Source organism: Curcuma longa, chromosome 9, assembly GCF_044706935.1.
Source record: "Curcuma longa cultivar G26 ecotype Majalengka, Jawa Barat chromosome 9, ITB_CL_G26_1.1, whole genome shotgun sequence".
Lineage (NCBI taxonomy): Eukaryota > Viridiplantae > Streptophyta > Magnoliopsida > Zingiberales > Zingiberaceae > Curcuma > Curcuma longa.
Window position 1 is genome coordinate 7637211 of NC_133869.1, and position 16226 is coordinate 7653436.

The window sequence follows — 16226 nt, forward strand, 5'->3', positions numbered from 1 at the left end:
GAGGCTATTACAATGTAGATTAAATAAGGAAAGCATCATTTATAGATTAACTGAATGTGACTAAATAAAACAGCCAACTGCAGGTCTTCAATTTCAAATATCAAAGAAAGAATCGAACTGATCAAACTCATGACAAGCTCCCTCACAAACTTCATTTGATATCTGAAACCTAAACATGCAGAATTTACAAATTGTGTTCCCTGTGCAGCACAATATTTGCCATTTAGGATCATGTGCAACAAGTTTAAAATGCCTTAAAAATCCAACAGCAGTTGTGGGAGAATTCTCTCCAAATGAGTAGGTTCGATTTTATTTGCCCCCTCTGCTTCAGCAATGATAGCAGTGCGCTCGATAGCCTCTACAAAGAAGAGAATTTCTCTTAAAGAACTTATCAAGACACTAGAAAAAATAATCAAAATGCAAAATACCCGCGACAAACAGCCGGAGAAGTTCGCAGCTCACACTCAGAGCACTATGATGAGCTGCACAAGGGAATAGTTGCAAAGTAAAATTAGCACTCATCTTACTTCAAAAGAAGCCACAGAATCATCTGGATCAATTAGTAATTAAAACCATTATAATAAATGAATCAGACCTATAAGTTCATTTATACTTGAAATGAAGATCCACTAAAAGTCAAGTAAATCCTTTCTTAACGGGTGGATTCGAAATACCTGTAGTCGGTCGACTCTTCTTGGATGCCCCAGCACCAACCTGACAACCCACATGATATCTATTAAGATCTTTAAATTTGTTGGCTATTCACAAGCGATAGCATCACGAGGACCAAAAACTAACGTCCAAGAGTTGGCTATCATGAAAGGGAGAGTTTATACTTCAGCTAAAGGCAAGTCTTTTAAAAATGCAACTGTATCTAGTTTACTCCTACATTTTGAGGAATTAATAACACAAACATAAGTGCAAATTGCTAGCAAAGGAACTAACAGCAGTCAATTGAGGGGGGAAAACAGACTAAACGGAAATAAAGAACAAAATAGCAACAAACCTCAACGTCAACAGCTTCAGTTTCTTCATCCCGCTCGGCTGAGCTGCTGCAAACCAACTTGAAAATTGCATGAATAAGATCCTGAAAACACAAAAGATTAAATTTTGTCAAACAAGAGAAAACCAATTCCACCTCAAAGCAATACACGGAGACACTTTGGACTCACAGGATCAAAACTGGTTTCCATCTTGAATCTAGTCTCGAGCAACTGAGTTTGAGCTAAAGACTGCAAGGGCCGCGCATTCAGGTTAGACGTGTACTGACCAATTCAAACTAACAAATATGGTTAGACTCACTAAGTTCTTGCCATCACGATTAATAAGGCAACAAAAAGGTCTTCATGTAGAAAGGGAGCAACAATCTGCTAGATTTACTTGGATGAAAATTGAGGAGGGAGAAGAATAAAACTCATAATATGGCATATGGATCCTTATTGTTATATTCATTTTTGCATCATTTATCCTCCCTTCATTTCTTTCATTTCAGTAAAGTGACACTTGGTGTTGGGGAATGGCTTTTATAGAAGCAACTATTGGAGAAGAGGTACTGTGACCTCTTATCACAAAACCTTAAATTCTTCTTTAACTCAAACCAAACCGTTTATGCGTGTTCACTTCCAAACCATTGTCCAAAATCTAAACGAGTTTATAACACAAGATGTGACAAAGGCTACTTATCTAATACAAACTCAATAATTCTAAACCTATATCGCCTTACAATTAACTAAACTTTGTATGATGAGCTTCTATTTATCAATAATTTTAGGGTTAATACATGAATCTAGCATAATGTTTAGGGTTTTCTTAAACTTAGCAAAGTTCTAAAACTTATCAAATGTAGTACAAACACTATTTAGCATCCATAAAAATTTTATCCTATTGTCATTAAACAAATGACGTGACATCTACCTGGCACCATGCCAACTCAGATAAGTTGCAAAGTCCACATCCACAACAACAATTTAACACACGCAACCTATTTACTTGCTAACCACTGATCAAACCTGATATAAACCCAAAAACAACTTGGTTACACTCAACCTCTCACATAAGGAGAGACAGTTGGATCAACGACTAGCATGCGGGTTGTCATAGTCATATATGTCGAATAGCATGCTCTACAAAGGGCTGCTCTTGCCACACAGCCTCACCACTCTAAGTCAAACTCGATGGTCATGGACACCATCTTCATCTCCACAATGTTGGTCCTCCTCGTCCTCCTCATCACTAAGATACTATTGGAAAGGTAATATAGGAAGTGGTATAATGAGATAAATTGTGTGAACTCTTTCAAGAGTTCCTCTATGATGCGGCAAGAGCTACAATGAAGGGCTTGATTTGACATGCACTAGTCATTCACCCCTAAGTTAAAGCAACCTCTTAATTTGACCTTTATATCTCTTCAAGCCCGCTACAAAGATTAGGATTATCAATGAGGCTATGACACCCAAACATAGAGAAACAGGGTAAGAGTGTAGCTCGATCTACAAAATTGCTTCCCAACTTACAGATTGTCACCAACTCATCTACATACCCCACGATAACATCTCCAAACAACACGCAATAGTCATGCACCACTAGGTTGAAGCAACCTCTTAATTTTACCATTATATCTCCAAAGGCTCCACTATGAAGATTAGGATTATCAATGAAACTATAATGCCCAAACAATATGGAGACTACCCCATATAAAAAATGGGGTAAGAGTCTACTTCGATTTATGAACTTGTTTCCCAATGTAGATCGACTCAATTGAAGCCTATCGATTGCTATGGCAGATGACAATGATAGGAATTCATCAAGGAGGGTGAGGGAGAGGAGGGAGAACTAGGGTGGCAAATATCTAGCCATGGCATGAGATCTTCGCATATGGCTTGATGCCCACAAGGGTCACTGGCCATTTACCAACCACACGAAACAGAACAGCATCCAAGGATTTCAAACTGAATATTTTTAAAAAAAATTCCACGATTAGAAACAAAACAAACAGTAAAGGAAACCATCAAGAAAAATGGAACCACAACTTCTTATAAACACACACAGCGTATAAAACCCTAATACATTGAAAAATAAATGATAAAAACACAAAGCATGAAATCGTCGTAAAGTTCATTAAGTGTTTCCAGAACCTCCTCCTGGTAGTAATCAGCACAGACCCGTAGAAACCTAAAAAATCTTTCTCTTGTGGTCGTGAAGCGGCAAGAGAAGAGGGCGAAGGATTGACAAGGAAAACTGAATGCTTATAAGATAATCACAAAAATCAAGCAAAACAAGTCATGCTATCAATTTCCAGAAAAAGAAACAAGAAACAACTATCAACTGCGCAATCACATTTTACTGCAATCTGGTAAACACCAATAAATGGGCTCCATCCTCTGAACACCTACACTTTTCCATTCAATGTATGAAACTAAGAACAGAGAAACATGTTACGCCAACGCTACTGAAAAAAAAAATCATAATACTGCAAGAACCAAGGTCTTACACGTGGTGGAACACAAAGTCTACTGCCCAGGAGATTCTGAAAGGTCTTCCGCTTCCGAGGAAGAAATCTTCCAGCGGCGATGGCACCGTGCGCGGGCCGCGGTGTGATCGAGAGAGGGGGAACGCTACAGTGCGCCGACGTCGCTTCGAACGAAGAAAGGGGCCGAGACCTTCTGTGGCCGCCCGATCGGAGACGGAGTGATCTTGAACGTTTACTTTAATGGAAATTGATAAAGTAAAATTTTCCATTCTAAGATAAATTTTGGTGCGAGATTTAGATAATTTTGAATGTTATTCAAGATTCCCCTCGGAGCGGACACCTCACCTGAATCCAACGCTTGCGCGCGAAGCTAAAGACCACGTTTCGCGCCACTATTTGCGACCCTACTGCTCGGCGCCATTTGCTTTTCTTTGGTGGAAATAAAGAACACGTCCCAAGGGGAATTCTAAAAATACCTACTTATTTAAATTCTCCTGATTTATTTCAAGATGAGATTTCAATGAATCCAAAGTAGATCTCATTCAGTAACAGATAGCCTAACACGCTAAGATTTGGTGGCTGTCGGATTCGATTTAGTAGCCAACAGTGAGGACAAGTAGAAACGTATGATTCGGAATCTAAAATCACATGCCGCGCACGTGGAAATTTCGGAAAATTATAATATATATTCCGACAATTAAAATTTCAAAATAATGAAAATTTTTCGAAAAGCGTAAAGAAATAATTGTGGTCATGCCGACGCAGTAATAAAATAAATAGAAATACAAATTCCAATTTATTTATTTGTTTATCCCATTGGATAAGCTCCACGTTTATTGCCTACATTTAATAAATTCAAATAATGGCCTAAATTAAGCATCACCATTCTTTTTATTTCTTAGGGGACAGAGCTCCACATACTTTTGCTTCTTTATTGATTTCTTTTTCTTTTTTTATTCCTTTATTTATTTTTTTCCCCTCGAGGAAAGTTATGAAAATCACTCGCTCACTAATTTTATTTTAAACAGTTTTTAATTTGCAAAAAGCAAAAAGGTATCACACTCCACATGGCACTTATCGAGAAAAAAAAAGAAAGGAAAAGAAAAAAAAATGTTAATGAAAAAGTAAAGCTTAACCTCTCGGAATTTCCAAAAAAGGAAAAAATAGATAAATATATAATTATTAGATTTTCTTGTTCCCCGTTTATCGATAAATCTCTCAGTACTCTCTCTCCTCAATCGCCACAGAAGAGAGAGAGAGAGAGAGGGGATCGAACACCCGGCGACAGGGAGAGAGGAAGAGTGGAGGGGGAGAGAGATCGAAGGGTATGGGCGGCGTGACGTCTTCGGTGGCGGCGAAGCTGGCGTTCTTCCCACCTTCGCCGCCGTCGTACGAGGTGATTACGGAGTCGGAGTCGGGGGTGGTGCGGCTCAACATCTACCCCCACCGGGAGAACGTGGAGGTGCTCCGCCTTCCCACCCGGCGCGGCACGGAGATCGTTGCCATCTACGTCCGCAACCCCCTCGCCGTCTCCACCGTCCTCTACTCGCACGGCAACGCCGCCGATCTCGGCCAGATGTACGAGCTTTTCGTCGAACTCAGCATCCACCTTCGCGTCAACCTATTGGGGTACGGAGATTCTTTGGCCTTCCCTTTGTGTAGTCTTCTGCTGAGTTTTGTTGCTGAAAACATCGAATTCTGATGGCTGAGAAAACAAACTTTAGGTTCCTCTTTTTTTTTTTGGGGGAAAATGTTTCTTCTTTGTATTTATAATTTATTTAAGATAAAGGAGCGCATTAAGGTAGTACTTGTTTGTTTGGGTCGAAATATAGTTGTTTGCTGTTTGTGAATGTCTTGGAACCCTGCATTTAAAGCTCATGATTGTACGTAGATAGCAGTTTGACTTCATTTTGATCAATGAGTCCCAGTATATATGTGAATAAATAGTGATTGGATAATTCGACTGTGTTTTCTAACTTCTGGAAATTCTTCCCTTTTGGAGTTGATTGGATTTCAACATAGACGTGGAGATGTATTTTGTTTTGCAAATTGCATCCAAATTATTGTTTTAGGATCGTTTCATGTGATTTATTTGTAGAGATTATTGCGGTGAAACTGAAATTTTTAGGTTCAGTTAAGTCACTTGATACTGCTTCGCATGACATGTTTCGCAAGTAAGGATGTCAAAAATCCAGTGTTTCATGTTCGGTGCTTTCATCTCTGGTCCTTTGTTACCATCTAACGTGTCAATTTAGCTATCAATTTGATGGATTGGGAACGCTTAGTGACTACAAATTAAGTTCAGCACTAAGCTGAGCACCTAGATACTGAGATACTGCATTTCCATGAATGTTTGGAAAATACACAATGAGACTGATTTTTTTATAGCATAAATTCAGTGATAAACCTTGTGATTCATAATATTATTTTTTTTTTCAGATTATATCTAACTCCTTTTGCACTTAAGGGAAGTGATATCTTCCTGTCAATAAAGGACACATAAGTTGCATATCTAACCTCTTTGCTTGTAGTTTTTCTCTCTTCTTTCTACTCTTCTGTTATACCTTTTAAGTAGTCACCATGGATGCTGCATTTACTTTGTTGGATGAAGATGCAAAGGAAGGGAAGCTAGAAATGAAGGGGGAGAATAAAAATGATCCTTGCTATGTTCATTTAAATGCATAGAAAGAAAAGAAAGGAAAAGAAAATTCCATGTATATCCCCTTCCCCAACCTTCTCTCCTCCTCAAGTTGGAATTCACTGGTGGCTGTCCTCCTCCTTGCTAGTGGAGCTTCTAGCTACTTTTCCATGTCAGTCGAGTGAGTTGTCAACCCATACAAGTGTTGTCAGAGTTATGGAGATCCATTATAATTTGATTATGCGGATGCAATAGTGGAAGAAAGTTTAATAGTGACTTGGTATTGAACCAAATTTGGCCGAGGACCTCTTTGTCTGCTTATTTCTGTTGCAAGATAATCTGATATGAGTTGGTATTCATTCTTCATCAGGTCGAAAGAGGAACAACATTAAAGAGGATGTGCCGGGAGGACATAGGATATATCTTTTATTGACAGGCATCTTTTAAAGTGAATCCTAAATTCAGAGGAATGAAAATTGATAATTTTCTGTATGCATTCAATATTGGTCTCTTTCTCAGGGTGCTCATCTGTTCTTGTTGATGGCTATCAGCATCTCTTTTGAAGTTGTAACAGATAAAGTGGTTAGACTGAGTGAAGACGTTAATTTGTTCATATAAAAGATGTAAGATGTATCAAACTACATTCCTTTTTTTTTGTTTGAAGGCAAACAAGTAATCCTACTGTCTGACTTGCTAATCACAACGTGCCAACTTCCCATCATTAACTTCCAAAATTTGTGAAGCCAAGACTTTGTAAATATTTTTGGGTTGAAGTCACATCTCCTAATGTTTGTTTTGCTTCATTCTAAATGCTGTAGCATGAATTTTGCAGTAAAAGAATTAGCTATGTTCCAACAATGTCCCTCACTTCAAACCTTAAATTGTTTTAGTTAAAAAGGTTCGGTGCTTAAAGGAGACTAGCATGATGATATTCAAGCAATTATATGGATTTCACAAGAGAAACAAGATAGTGTACTTGAGTTGCTATCTCTTTAATGAGTGCTAGCAAATAATGAATGGTTCCATGACATTTTGCAACTTGGCTGAAGCTCTCATATATTTGCAGGTATGACTATTCTGGATACGGACAATCAACTGGAAAGGTTTATATATTCATTTTTGTAACTCGATTTCTGGATTTTCCTGGTTAATAACTTAGCAATAAGGTTCATAATAACTCAAAATTTTCATTGATGTAGCCAAGTGAGCAAAACACATATGCTGATATAGAGGCTGCTTATAAGTGCCTCAAAGAGAATTATGGTGCCAAGGAGGAAGAAATAATTCTCTATGGGCAATCTGTAGGCAGTGGACCAACTGTGGATTTGGCTGCTCGCCTGCCTTTCTTACGAGCCTGTGTGTTGCATAGCCCTATACTCTCAGGTTTAAGAGTAATGTATCCTGTGAAACGTACATACTGGTTCGATATCTACAAGGTTAAATTTCATGTGTTAGTTTTCTTTTCTTTTATTGTTTCTGCATCTTAAAATTTAAATTTCTTAATTTTCTAGTTAATTTTGTTTGCAGAATATTGATAAAATATCATTGGTCAACTGTCCTGTGCTAGTAATTCATGTAAGTATATTTTCTCGCTCATTTTATATTTATTTGTATAGAATTGGGTTTTGTGTTAAATAACACATTTTTTGGGAGAAATTTGTATTTTCTTCTTTACTTCTGCCAGATATTTTACAAAATTGAAAAAGCTATTATACTGATTTAACATATTCGTTGAAACAAGATATCCAAAGCCTGTTCACTAATATGTTTCAGCTAACTCTGAAGGGTCATTGAACTTTTTAGTAATCGGTTATGCAATCCACTTTGGTTGTTCATTGTCGGTCAATAAATGTTCAAATACACATAGATATCTGATACTGCTATGAGCAGATAAAAATGAAGTGCAACTGAAGGTTTTCGCTTTTATCAATGACTTTCAGTTTTCGCCTGGCACACTGTATCTTGGCACCAATCAAACTCCTTTTGATCCATCACTATAAGTTTTCTCATCTACAGCTCATTCAAAACAAAGAAGAAGTTGTTATGATTCTGATTATTTTTTGTATATCAGCCAAACTAATTATAACACCCGTGCTTGTTAAACTTAAAGAGCTTAATGCTTCCACAAATTGTTCAAGACATCTCTTTGTTTTTCCCGTCTAGTGGAAGCATTTGATGGTAAACATGCAAAGATAATTGAATCTATTACAATGCACTTATTTTGTTTCACAGGACAACTTTTTTGTTATATTATGTGGCAGGCCGCTTTCAGCTTATCCTACAATTTGTTATCATTTTCTTTCCTGTTGAATAATATGCTGATATTTGGAGTGATTTTATGTCATGCAAACTTTATTTGTTATTTGATTTTATTTTTTGTGTAGCTGATTTGTTCAATTGCTAAGTATAGCTGCACATGGAAAACTGTAAATTTACAAAATGCCAATGTCTTCTTTGTTGGGAAGAGACCAGACCACGAAATTGACAACATACAACATAAATATAAAGTGAACAAACATCTAAGTGAAAGGGAAATTAAAATGAAGTGAGATATAAAAGTTGAATAGAAGGAAAAGTTTGGACAGTTTTTTTCTGTGAGATATTTGAATGTCATATGATCTTGGATTCTCATCGGCCGTTAATATTAACTTTATTTCATGGTATGTTATAATGCACTTAAGAAATGGGTTAAGGTCTCCAACTGTACCTCTAATAATACTCTCCACAAAATACAACATTCTACCGTAAATAATTATTTGTACTCACAGGATGGAACAAGAAATTTGTAACATGTGCCAAGAATTAAAACTTTTTCATGCGCACAATTTTTTGAATGCAAGGAAAGTGGTTCCGGATTATAGTATACAGCATTTTTTTCCTAGCTGAACTGTTATTTTTAGTATTGGTTGTATCATTGGCCAGTAAATTAACTAATGTCTTTGCATTTATCTCTTTATAGCACTACCTTCTATGACGCAAGCAATCTGTTGGTTGCAGTTGACCTATTTGCTAATTTTCCAAACATTCTGGATCATTTTATAAATGTCATTTAAACCATTTCCTTGTCGTCCAGCAAAATTAAATCTATAATTTGTTTTCTGGTTGTCAAGGCTGATTATTTGTGAGCATAACTAACATGTAATAGTGAGTACTAATAGTTGAGTAGTTTTTGAAAATAACTTTTGTTTTACTTGGAGTAGAAGCTGAAACCCATTGTTTTAGATAAAAGCTCCTTGTATGCTTCCTCCAAGTTATCTGTTCAAGTATGCTTACAGCAAAAGGGTATCATATCATGGTGTATACCCAGCCCTTTCTAGTAGAAGTCATGAAAATTTATTTAATATCAGTTGATATTCTGTCCGGTTCATTTTGTATCTTACCTTTTAAAGATTTTTCCTATCTGCTTCTTTCTGCAATAACATGTTTATATCCAGTTTTCATCTACATGCTTGCTTTATAAATCAATAGCCTTGTTATAAAGAACTAGTTTTTAGTTTTTACACTTTGTTCTGCTTTCTGCAAGTGAATGCTAGAATCACTTCTTTCAATAAGGTTTAATTTGGCACCGATCAAACTTGCATTTTATCCAAGTGCATACACATCAGCATTGTTCTATGAATGAGAATTTCATGTTTACCTTGGGATAATGCAAATATGCTATGATACAACTTGAAGTATTAGATCGAAATCATATAATATGTATAGAATATATTGTTTACCAGTGCATATGAAGTTTCAGACAGGGAATTATTAAGTTCTTCAGGGATCCTTCCTCTGTGGATAGTCTTGTATAAATGCACACAATATTTGCATCTTTTCAGAGTAAATACGAACCTTCAGAACTTGGCTGGGTGCAAAATCTATTAATTACCTTTCAGCGACTACTTTGTTATAATAATTTGTGCAGACTAAATGCCATCATTGATTCTTAGATACACTGTTCTACAGGGCACATCTGATGAAGTTGTCGACTTCTCTCATGGCAAGAAACTGTGGGAATTATGCAAGGAGAAGTATGAACCACTCTGGCTAAAAGGAGGAAAACATTGTGACTTGGAACTTTTCCCTGAGTACATCAAGCACCTCAGAAAATTCATAGCAACTGTTGAGAAAACACCTTCACTGAGGAGCACCTGGGGAAAAAACTCAGATCAGTTTGAACCATCCAGGAAGAGCACTGATTTCTTGGAACCACCGAGGAAAAGCACCAGTCGCCGCGAAAAATCAAAGCGAAGCACAGATAAGTTGAGGAGCAAGGACCAGAAGTCTTACAATTCGGATAGGTTGGCAAAACTGGACATGTCATACGATCAAATGGAGAAGTCAAGGAGGAGTTTAGATTACTTCAGTAAGTCCGGAAAGCACATAGATCAAATCGATAGAGGGAGGAGGAGCGTCGACAGATTGGATAGGATTTGGGCTGGGTGAAGTGAACGTATAACCTCATTGTAAAATTTACACAAGGGTTTGATTGTTGGGAATCTGTACATTTGTTTGTGTTTACAAATGATATAATTTGCTCGGAGAGATGTTTATTATAGCGTTGGATGGCTGTTGAAAGTGAACCTAGTCAAAGAATGCTTGTAGCTCTTGCTTAACGATTTATCATCTCATCATGGTTGACTTGTTTCTCTACTCTAAAAACTCATACAATTATCTACTTAAATTTGTCAGTATATTTTGTCTGTGTCCGGTAAGAAAAATAACTTTGTTCCTTTCCAAAAGGCTGAAGTTTTTACTTTTTAATTTTCTAATATGTTACCCATTTCATTTCGCGAGTTAATATAGAGGATTTATAAAACTAAAAGGAAATTTTCTCTTCCATCTGTTTGAAGAAATTATTTTAGTTATAAATCAATAATTCTAATATGATTGGCAGTCCAGAATCACTTAAAACTATTAATTAATTATTTTAATAAATTTATTTAAGATAATGTTTCAAGATTTCTTTGATAGAATCGAAGTGTTAAAATATGAGTGGACAAAGATTGAATTTTAATGAAGTGTCGAATTTTAATGAAGTTGAAATAATATCTTCTTTGTAGTGATCAGTTATATTTTTTTAATTTACTTTTTCATATATGATTGAACTGTCTGAATATTTGTAATAGATTTATTTATTTAATTTTTTTGTGTCAAGCTGCACGACTTCGTGCGGCCTCTTGTAAAAAACAAAATTTTCTACAGGGTTCGAGCTAAAATTCCTGGAGGAATCTGAATATGCTATTTGGATGTTTACGAATAACTTTTAGTAGTTTAGATCTCGGGGAACGACAATGAAAAATTCCTTCTTGAAAAGTCCATTTCTTTTTCGTCTGTCGTTAAAACTGCATGCTTTCTCATAAGACTCGTTGATAATACCAGACAGCTTTCACTTCACCTTTTCTATGTTTTCTAATTTTGTTTGTTTCCTTACTGCTTCATAATTTGGGTTGGCTTTCAAATCGTCTAAATTTAGGTTTCATTGATGATTGTTGATTAAATCTGGAATATCCTAGTTTATGTTGAAAGATGAAAAGGATGAAGAGATCATTTGATTCACATAGATCATTTATGACATTACAATTGTGTCTCTCTAGCACCAAGTACTTGCAAGGGTAAATCAGATGTCTACGCTTCTAGATTATGGTTTCTTGTCTGTTTGCTCAGAAATCATCTTGGCTGTCACTTGACGTTATGGTTCACTAATTTATTTTATCTACATTACTGAAATGGAAATGCTGGGCCAGACATGCAAGAACCTAGTGCCTTCATGTATTTGTTCCTTCTTGCTGTGCTTGCTTTCTATAAAGCATACTAAGAGGATCATTATCAAAATGAAAGCTATAACTTCTGCTTGGTTGTTTTGTTATGGATTCTTTTGTATAATTTTAGGGTTGATATCACTTTGCTGATATTTCTTCAGATCAGGCCTCCATTTCTATTTGCTACAGTCATTAAATCTGGTAAGATTAACTGTGTTACCATATCAAACCAAGGATTTGATTTTAATGAGTGATAAAATGAAAAGAAATTTGGAGTCATTTGATTGGGTGATACTCAAATTGGGTCAAAAGAAAACTTGCATAAGATGCTGGTACAATCAGCCATTCTTCGTATAGTAACTTAAAAGTTTAGATAATTAAGAAACCACACATGCAAAAAAGTTAGTCGAACATATGCCAGTGTTAAGCAGGGCAATTGAAGTTACTATAAAAGACAAAGTCAAAACATACTATTATATGGGTGCAATTAGGTCAAACTTCACTAACAGAATAAAATTGTATGGACATCTTGATAATGCTTAGGTTCTATAGTTAGACAAGCTGAATTGATTAGAATTGGAGTGAGGATAAAAACCTAATTAACATGATTTAAAGGTTTGAGTCATTACAAGAGACAGCATAGAATCATACTCACATTTCAACACTTGATTGGATTGAGATGGTTTATGTGCCATAGATGTAACACATATATTGGTACAAGGTGGTGCCTTTTGACACCAATTAGCAAGATGGGGAGAAAGAGGAAGAAAAAAGAAGCAGCACAAAAGGAAGAAGAGTTAGTTGTATGCCTGTACCCATTCATTGACTTTCAAACTTACATTTTCATTGTTGTCTAGAGATTTTTTTTTGATATATCGTCTTGCTGCTCCCCTGAGCTTCCCCTCAAAGTTCATCCTCCAATGTGATTCCACCATGTCTGCAACGACTAATGATAATCTTGATATGAAATTCAAAAAGACAGATAATATCTGTGTAGTTGACCACAAATAGGTAAGACTCATGACTTGTTATAGGGCTGGGAGATTTCCAACCCAACTATTCAAGCCATATAAAATCATGCACATCACATATCTGATAAACACTCCCCATTGTTCATGTAGGGTTGGAAGTATTGGGATTTCCTTTTAGCTTGCTTGTCTGTGTCATATGGACTTACTGTAATGTCAGTATACCTTTTAGCATAGCCTACACACGGCTTGTAGTTTTTGTTTTAGCATCTACCCCTTCATCCTCTTCCACACCATTCAAGAAGGGTTCAAGGTCTCAGTTTGAGAGAAAACTTGGAGAATTTTTTAAACGTCAGATTGAATCAGACACATCGCCAGCATATGGAGATGGTTTCAGAGCTGGTAACCAAGCAGTTCTTCAATACGGCCTCCGTCGTACCATTGATCATATCAAATTAACAGGGACATTTCCAATGTGAGGGAAGATTATCTCGAACACAATGACATGGATACTTGGCCCGCCGATTCGATTTGAAGGGCTGAAGAAACGACAACATTATTTCATTTCAGCCAACGTGATCAGCTGTTCATCATCCCGTGATTGAAGCAAGATAAGATGACAGATCTCCGTGAAATAAATAAATAATTAAATAAATAAAAAGTCGATGTGAGATGGAGAAATGTTGCAAAACAAAATCATCAACACATGTGGAAAAGATTGGGAAGTCGGTGCATTGCTTTGCTTCCTCCAAAGTCATAAATTGCATGCTGCCTCACATGCATTTCTCTTAGTTTCCGTCTTGTATCTCTTGAACAATGATAAATCTCAATCAGTCTCATGTACTCAATTCTTGAAGGTGATAGTTTTCGATCACCATTGTGTCTCTCGAAAGAACACACCAAAAGGTGATTATTATTCGAGACAATAAAATAAAATCTATATTAATGTTTATTCATTTTGAATGACTCGTAGAATTCAGCTTAACTGATATATTCTTTTTTAAAATCAAATTTTTTATCAATAAAATTTATAATTCAAAAATGAAATTGATTTATTTCATGGTGTTAGTGTCTACTGTCTCTTGCTTAACTAAAGAAATAGTTTCCTCTTATAGCATATCCAAAATTATAGGATAAATTAAAATGTTTTTCGTTTTAATGAATGATGATGTGAAAATTAATGAGCATTGTGTCAAATACAAATTCCAATGGATTTATATCAAATATATCAGCACTTGGAGTTTCTGAACCACATGATCGAGTGCTCTTCGACCCAACCGGTTCGGTTCGGTTCAGTTCACAAGCCGAGGTTGGTGCCATCAAACAATACAGTAAATTAAGAAAAATACAACATTTAATATCCACTCCTATATGATTTATCTCAACCTTAAATTGTTTTTCCCCACTAATTAATTAATAATTATCTTAATTAATCAACAACTGGAACCTTCGTTGCATGAGAGCGCGCCGGCCGCCGCCGTTATCACGTCGACCACGGACGACGACCGCGCGCCCAAGCTCGACGCTTTCGAGTAGCTCGACGACGCTCCGGCGCCTGACGGCGTGAAGAAGGCTCCGTTCAGCATCAGATCCCCTTCCGACCTCCAATTCCACTGCTTCCACTCGCTCTCCGTCGCCTCCTCGCGCTTAGTCACCTCCTTAGAGAAGCGATCGTTGGGCGCAAGGAACCTGTTTCCTTGGCTGTTTATGGTCGGCGCCGCGCTCCCCCCGATGGCGTACATCTCCCAATGTGTGTAGTCGTTGTTCACGACGTGGAAGTAGCCATGGCGGCACCTGCAATTCGCTCCCAGATTAAGTAAGAAGAGTAAAACAGAGCATGATCTTTAAGAAAATGGTGTGTGACCTTGGCATCCTCTGCACGAGGCCCTCGCCGAAGTGGTTGAAGGCGATAGTGACCTGCATGCTCTTGTCGGCGGCGAGCTCGTCGCTGTGGCCGAGCAGCATCACCTTGTCGTGGTGGCTGAAGTAGTTGTTGGAGATGGTGATGGCGGTGGAGCCGTGGATGGCGTCGATCAGCCCGTCGTTGCAGCTCGACAGCGTGCAGTGGTCGACCCACACGTGGGCGCCGCCGAAGATGGACACGCCGTCGCCGTCCGACAGAGTGCGCCACCCGTAGTGCCCCGGCGAGTCGCGCACGTACGCGTTCCCGCCTTGCTTGCAGTCGTGGATGTTCAGGCCGTGGATGATCACGTTGCTCACGTACTGCACCGTGATGCACGGCCCGCCGGCTATGTGCACGTTGGCGCCGCGGCCGTCGAGAGTCTTGTACGAGTTCATCATCAGCTCCTCCTTGAGCGTGATGGTCATGTCGTGGTCGAAGACGATCCAGAGCGGCTCCTCGCGAATCACCGCGTACCGCAGCGTCCCCGGCTTGGGGTCCACCGGGTCGTCGTCGCCGCTGTCGGTCACCACGTAGATGTCGCCGTCTCGGCCGCCTATCGCGTTCTTCCCGAATCCGATCGCGCAGTCCGCCAGCCGCTGCCGGTTCTTGGCCCACTGCGAGTCGCACCGCCAGCAGTCGTCGATCGGGTTCCCGGTCTTGCACGACAAGTACCCCAATTCCCGCCGCGACACGTTCAAACTCCTAAATTTTACTAACTCTAAATCAGAATCGATCAAAAGATACGAAAATAACACCGAGAAATTAATGAATGCCATGGCCCCAGAACTCACCTTTGTACTTCTTGTACCACTAACTCAGGGTCTTCGACAGCAGCAGTTGATTTTGAAGGCAATGTGCGAGAAGAAGAGCTGGAAATATTGCAGAACAACAAGGTGAGGAAGAACACCACTAGTGCTCCCATTTTCTTTGATGCTATGATTTGAGGAAATGGGAGAAAGCAATGAGGAATTTATAGGCATTAGAGATGAATGATGTGAAAAGAGTCACTCGATCGTCGGACCAACTAATTGGGACCCAATTTAGGCCCTTTTAATTTAATCAGAGGATGTCAAATAGTTCTTTAAACCTCTGTTCCACTCTGCTTAATGCATTGAATCCTCAGAATTGACTTCTTAACTACCATTTCCTCAAGGAAGACATAATGGACTAGTGGTAGGGTTAATGCTCCTAGTCCTACCTTAGAGGAACATTAGCAGCCAACAAAGCGTGCCAGTATTATCAGGCGCCTTTGGTGGAATGACAACATCACAACACTGCTAGAAGTAAAAATATCAAATTATCTCTACATGGAATGTTAGTTAGAGTAACAGACGTCAAGGTTAAGAGAAGATCGAGTTATTGCTGCTGGCATTGGCTTGCTCCATTTCTTTCTCCTTGCAGTGCGAGTGCCTCCTGACATGGCCAATGTCAGTGCAGAGTTGAAAACCCACAGGATGCATGGGTACGTTGTGAACGCATTCAATGACTGAAACGTTGTGCATTC

At 38.2% G+C, this 16226-nt stretch overlaps 3 protein-coding genes across 3 annotated transcripts; 1 reads left to right on the forward strand and 2 right to left on the reverse strand.

Annotated features, from left to right (window-relative positions):
* Positions 1–70: 70 nt before the first annotated feature.
* On the reverse strand, positions 71–3588 carry LOC141834308 (protein MHF2 homolog). Its single transcript, XM_074721682.1, has 6 exons — positions 3491–3588; positions 1173–1232; positions 1007–1087; positions 675–714; positions 429–482; positions 71–358 (listed from the first exon to the last, which is right to left on the reverse strand). Exons 2-6 carry the CDS (start codon positions 1191–1193, stop codon positions 255–257), a joined length of 300 nt encoding a protein of 99 aa, XP_074577783.1. The 5' UTR covers positions 1194–1232; positions 3491–3588; the 3' UTR covers positions 71–254.
* Positions 3589–4682: 1094 nt separating this feature from the next.
* On the forward strand, positions 4683–10745 carry LOC141835379 (uncharacterized). Its single transcript, XM_074722828.1, has 5 exons — positions 4683–5098; positions 7174–7210; positions 7307–7543; positions 7635–7682; positions 10056–10745. The coding sequence occupies exons 1-5, from the start codon at positions 4797–4799 to the stop codon at positions 10533–10535; spliced, it is 1104 nt and encodes a 367-aa protein (XP_074578929.1). The 5' UTR covers positions 4683–4796; the 3' UTR covers positions 10536–10745.
* A 3384-nt stretch (positions 10746–14129) lies between these two features.
* Positions 14130–15669, reverse strand: LOC141835377 (putative pectate lyase 22). Its single transcript, XM_074722827.1, has 3 exons — positions 15514–15669; positions 14684–15424; positions 14130–14613 (listed from the first exon to the last, which is right to left on the reverse strand). The coding sequence occupies exons 1-3, from the start codon at positions 15642–15644 to the stop codon at positions 14253–14255; spliced, it is 1233 nt and encodes a 410-aa protein (XP_074578928.1). The 5' UTR covers positions 15645–15669; the 3' UTR covers positions 14130–14252.
* Between the last annotated feature and the right edge of the window lie 557 nt (positions 15670–16226).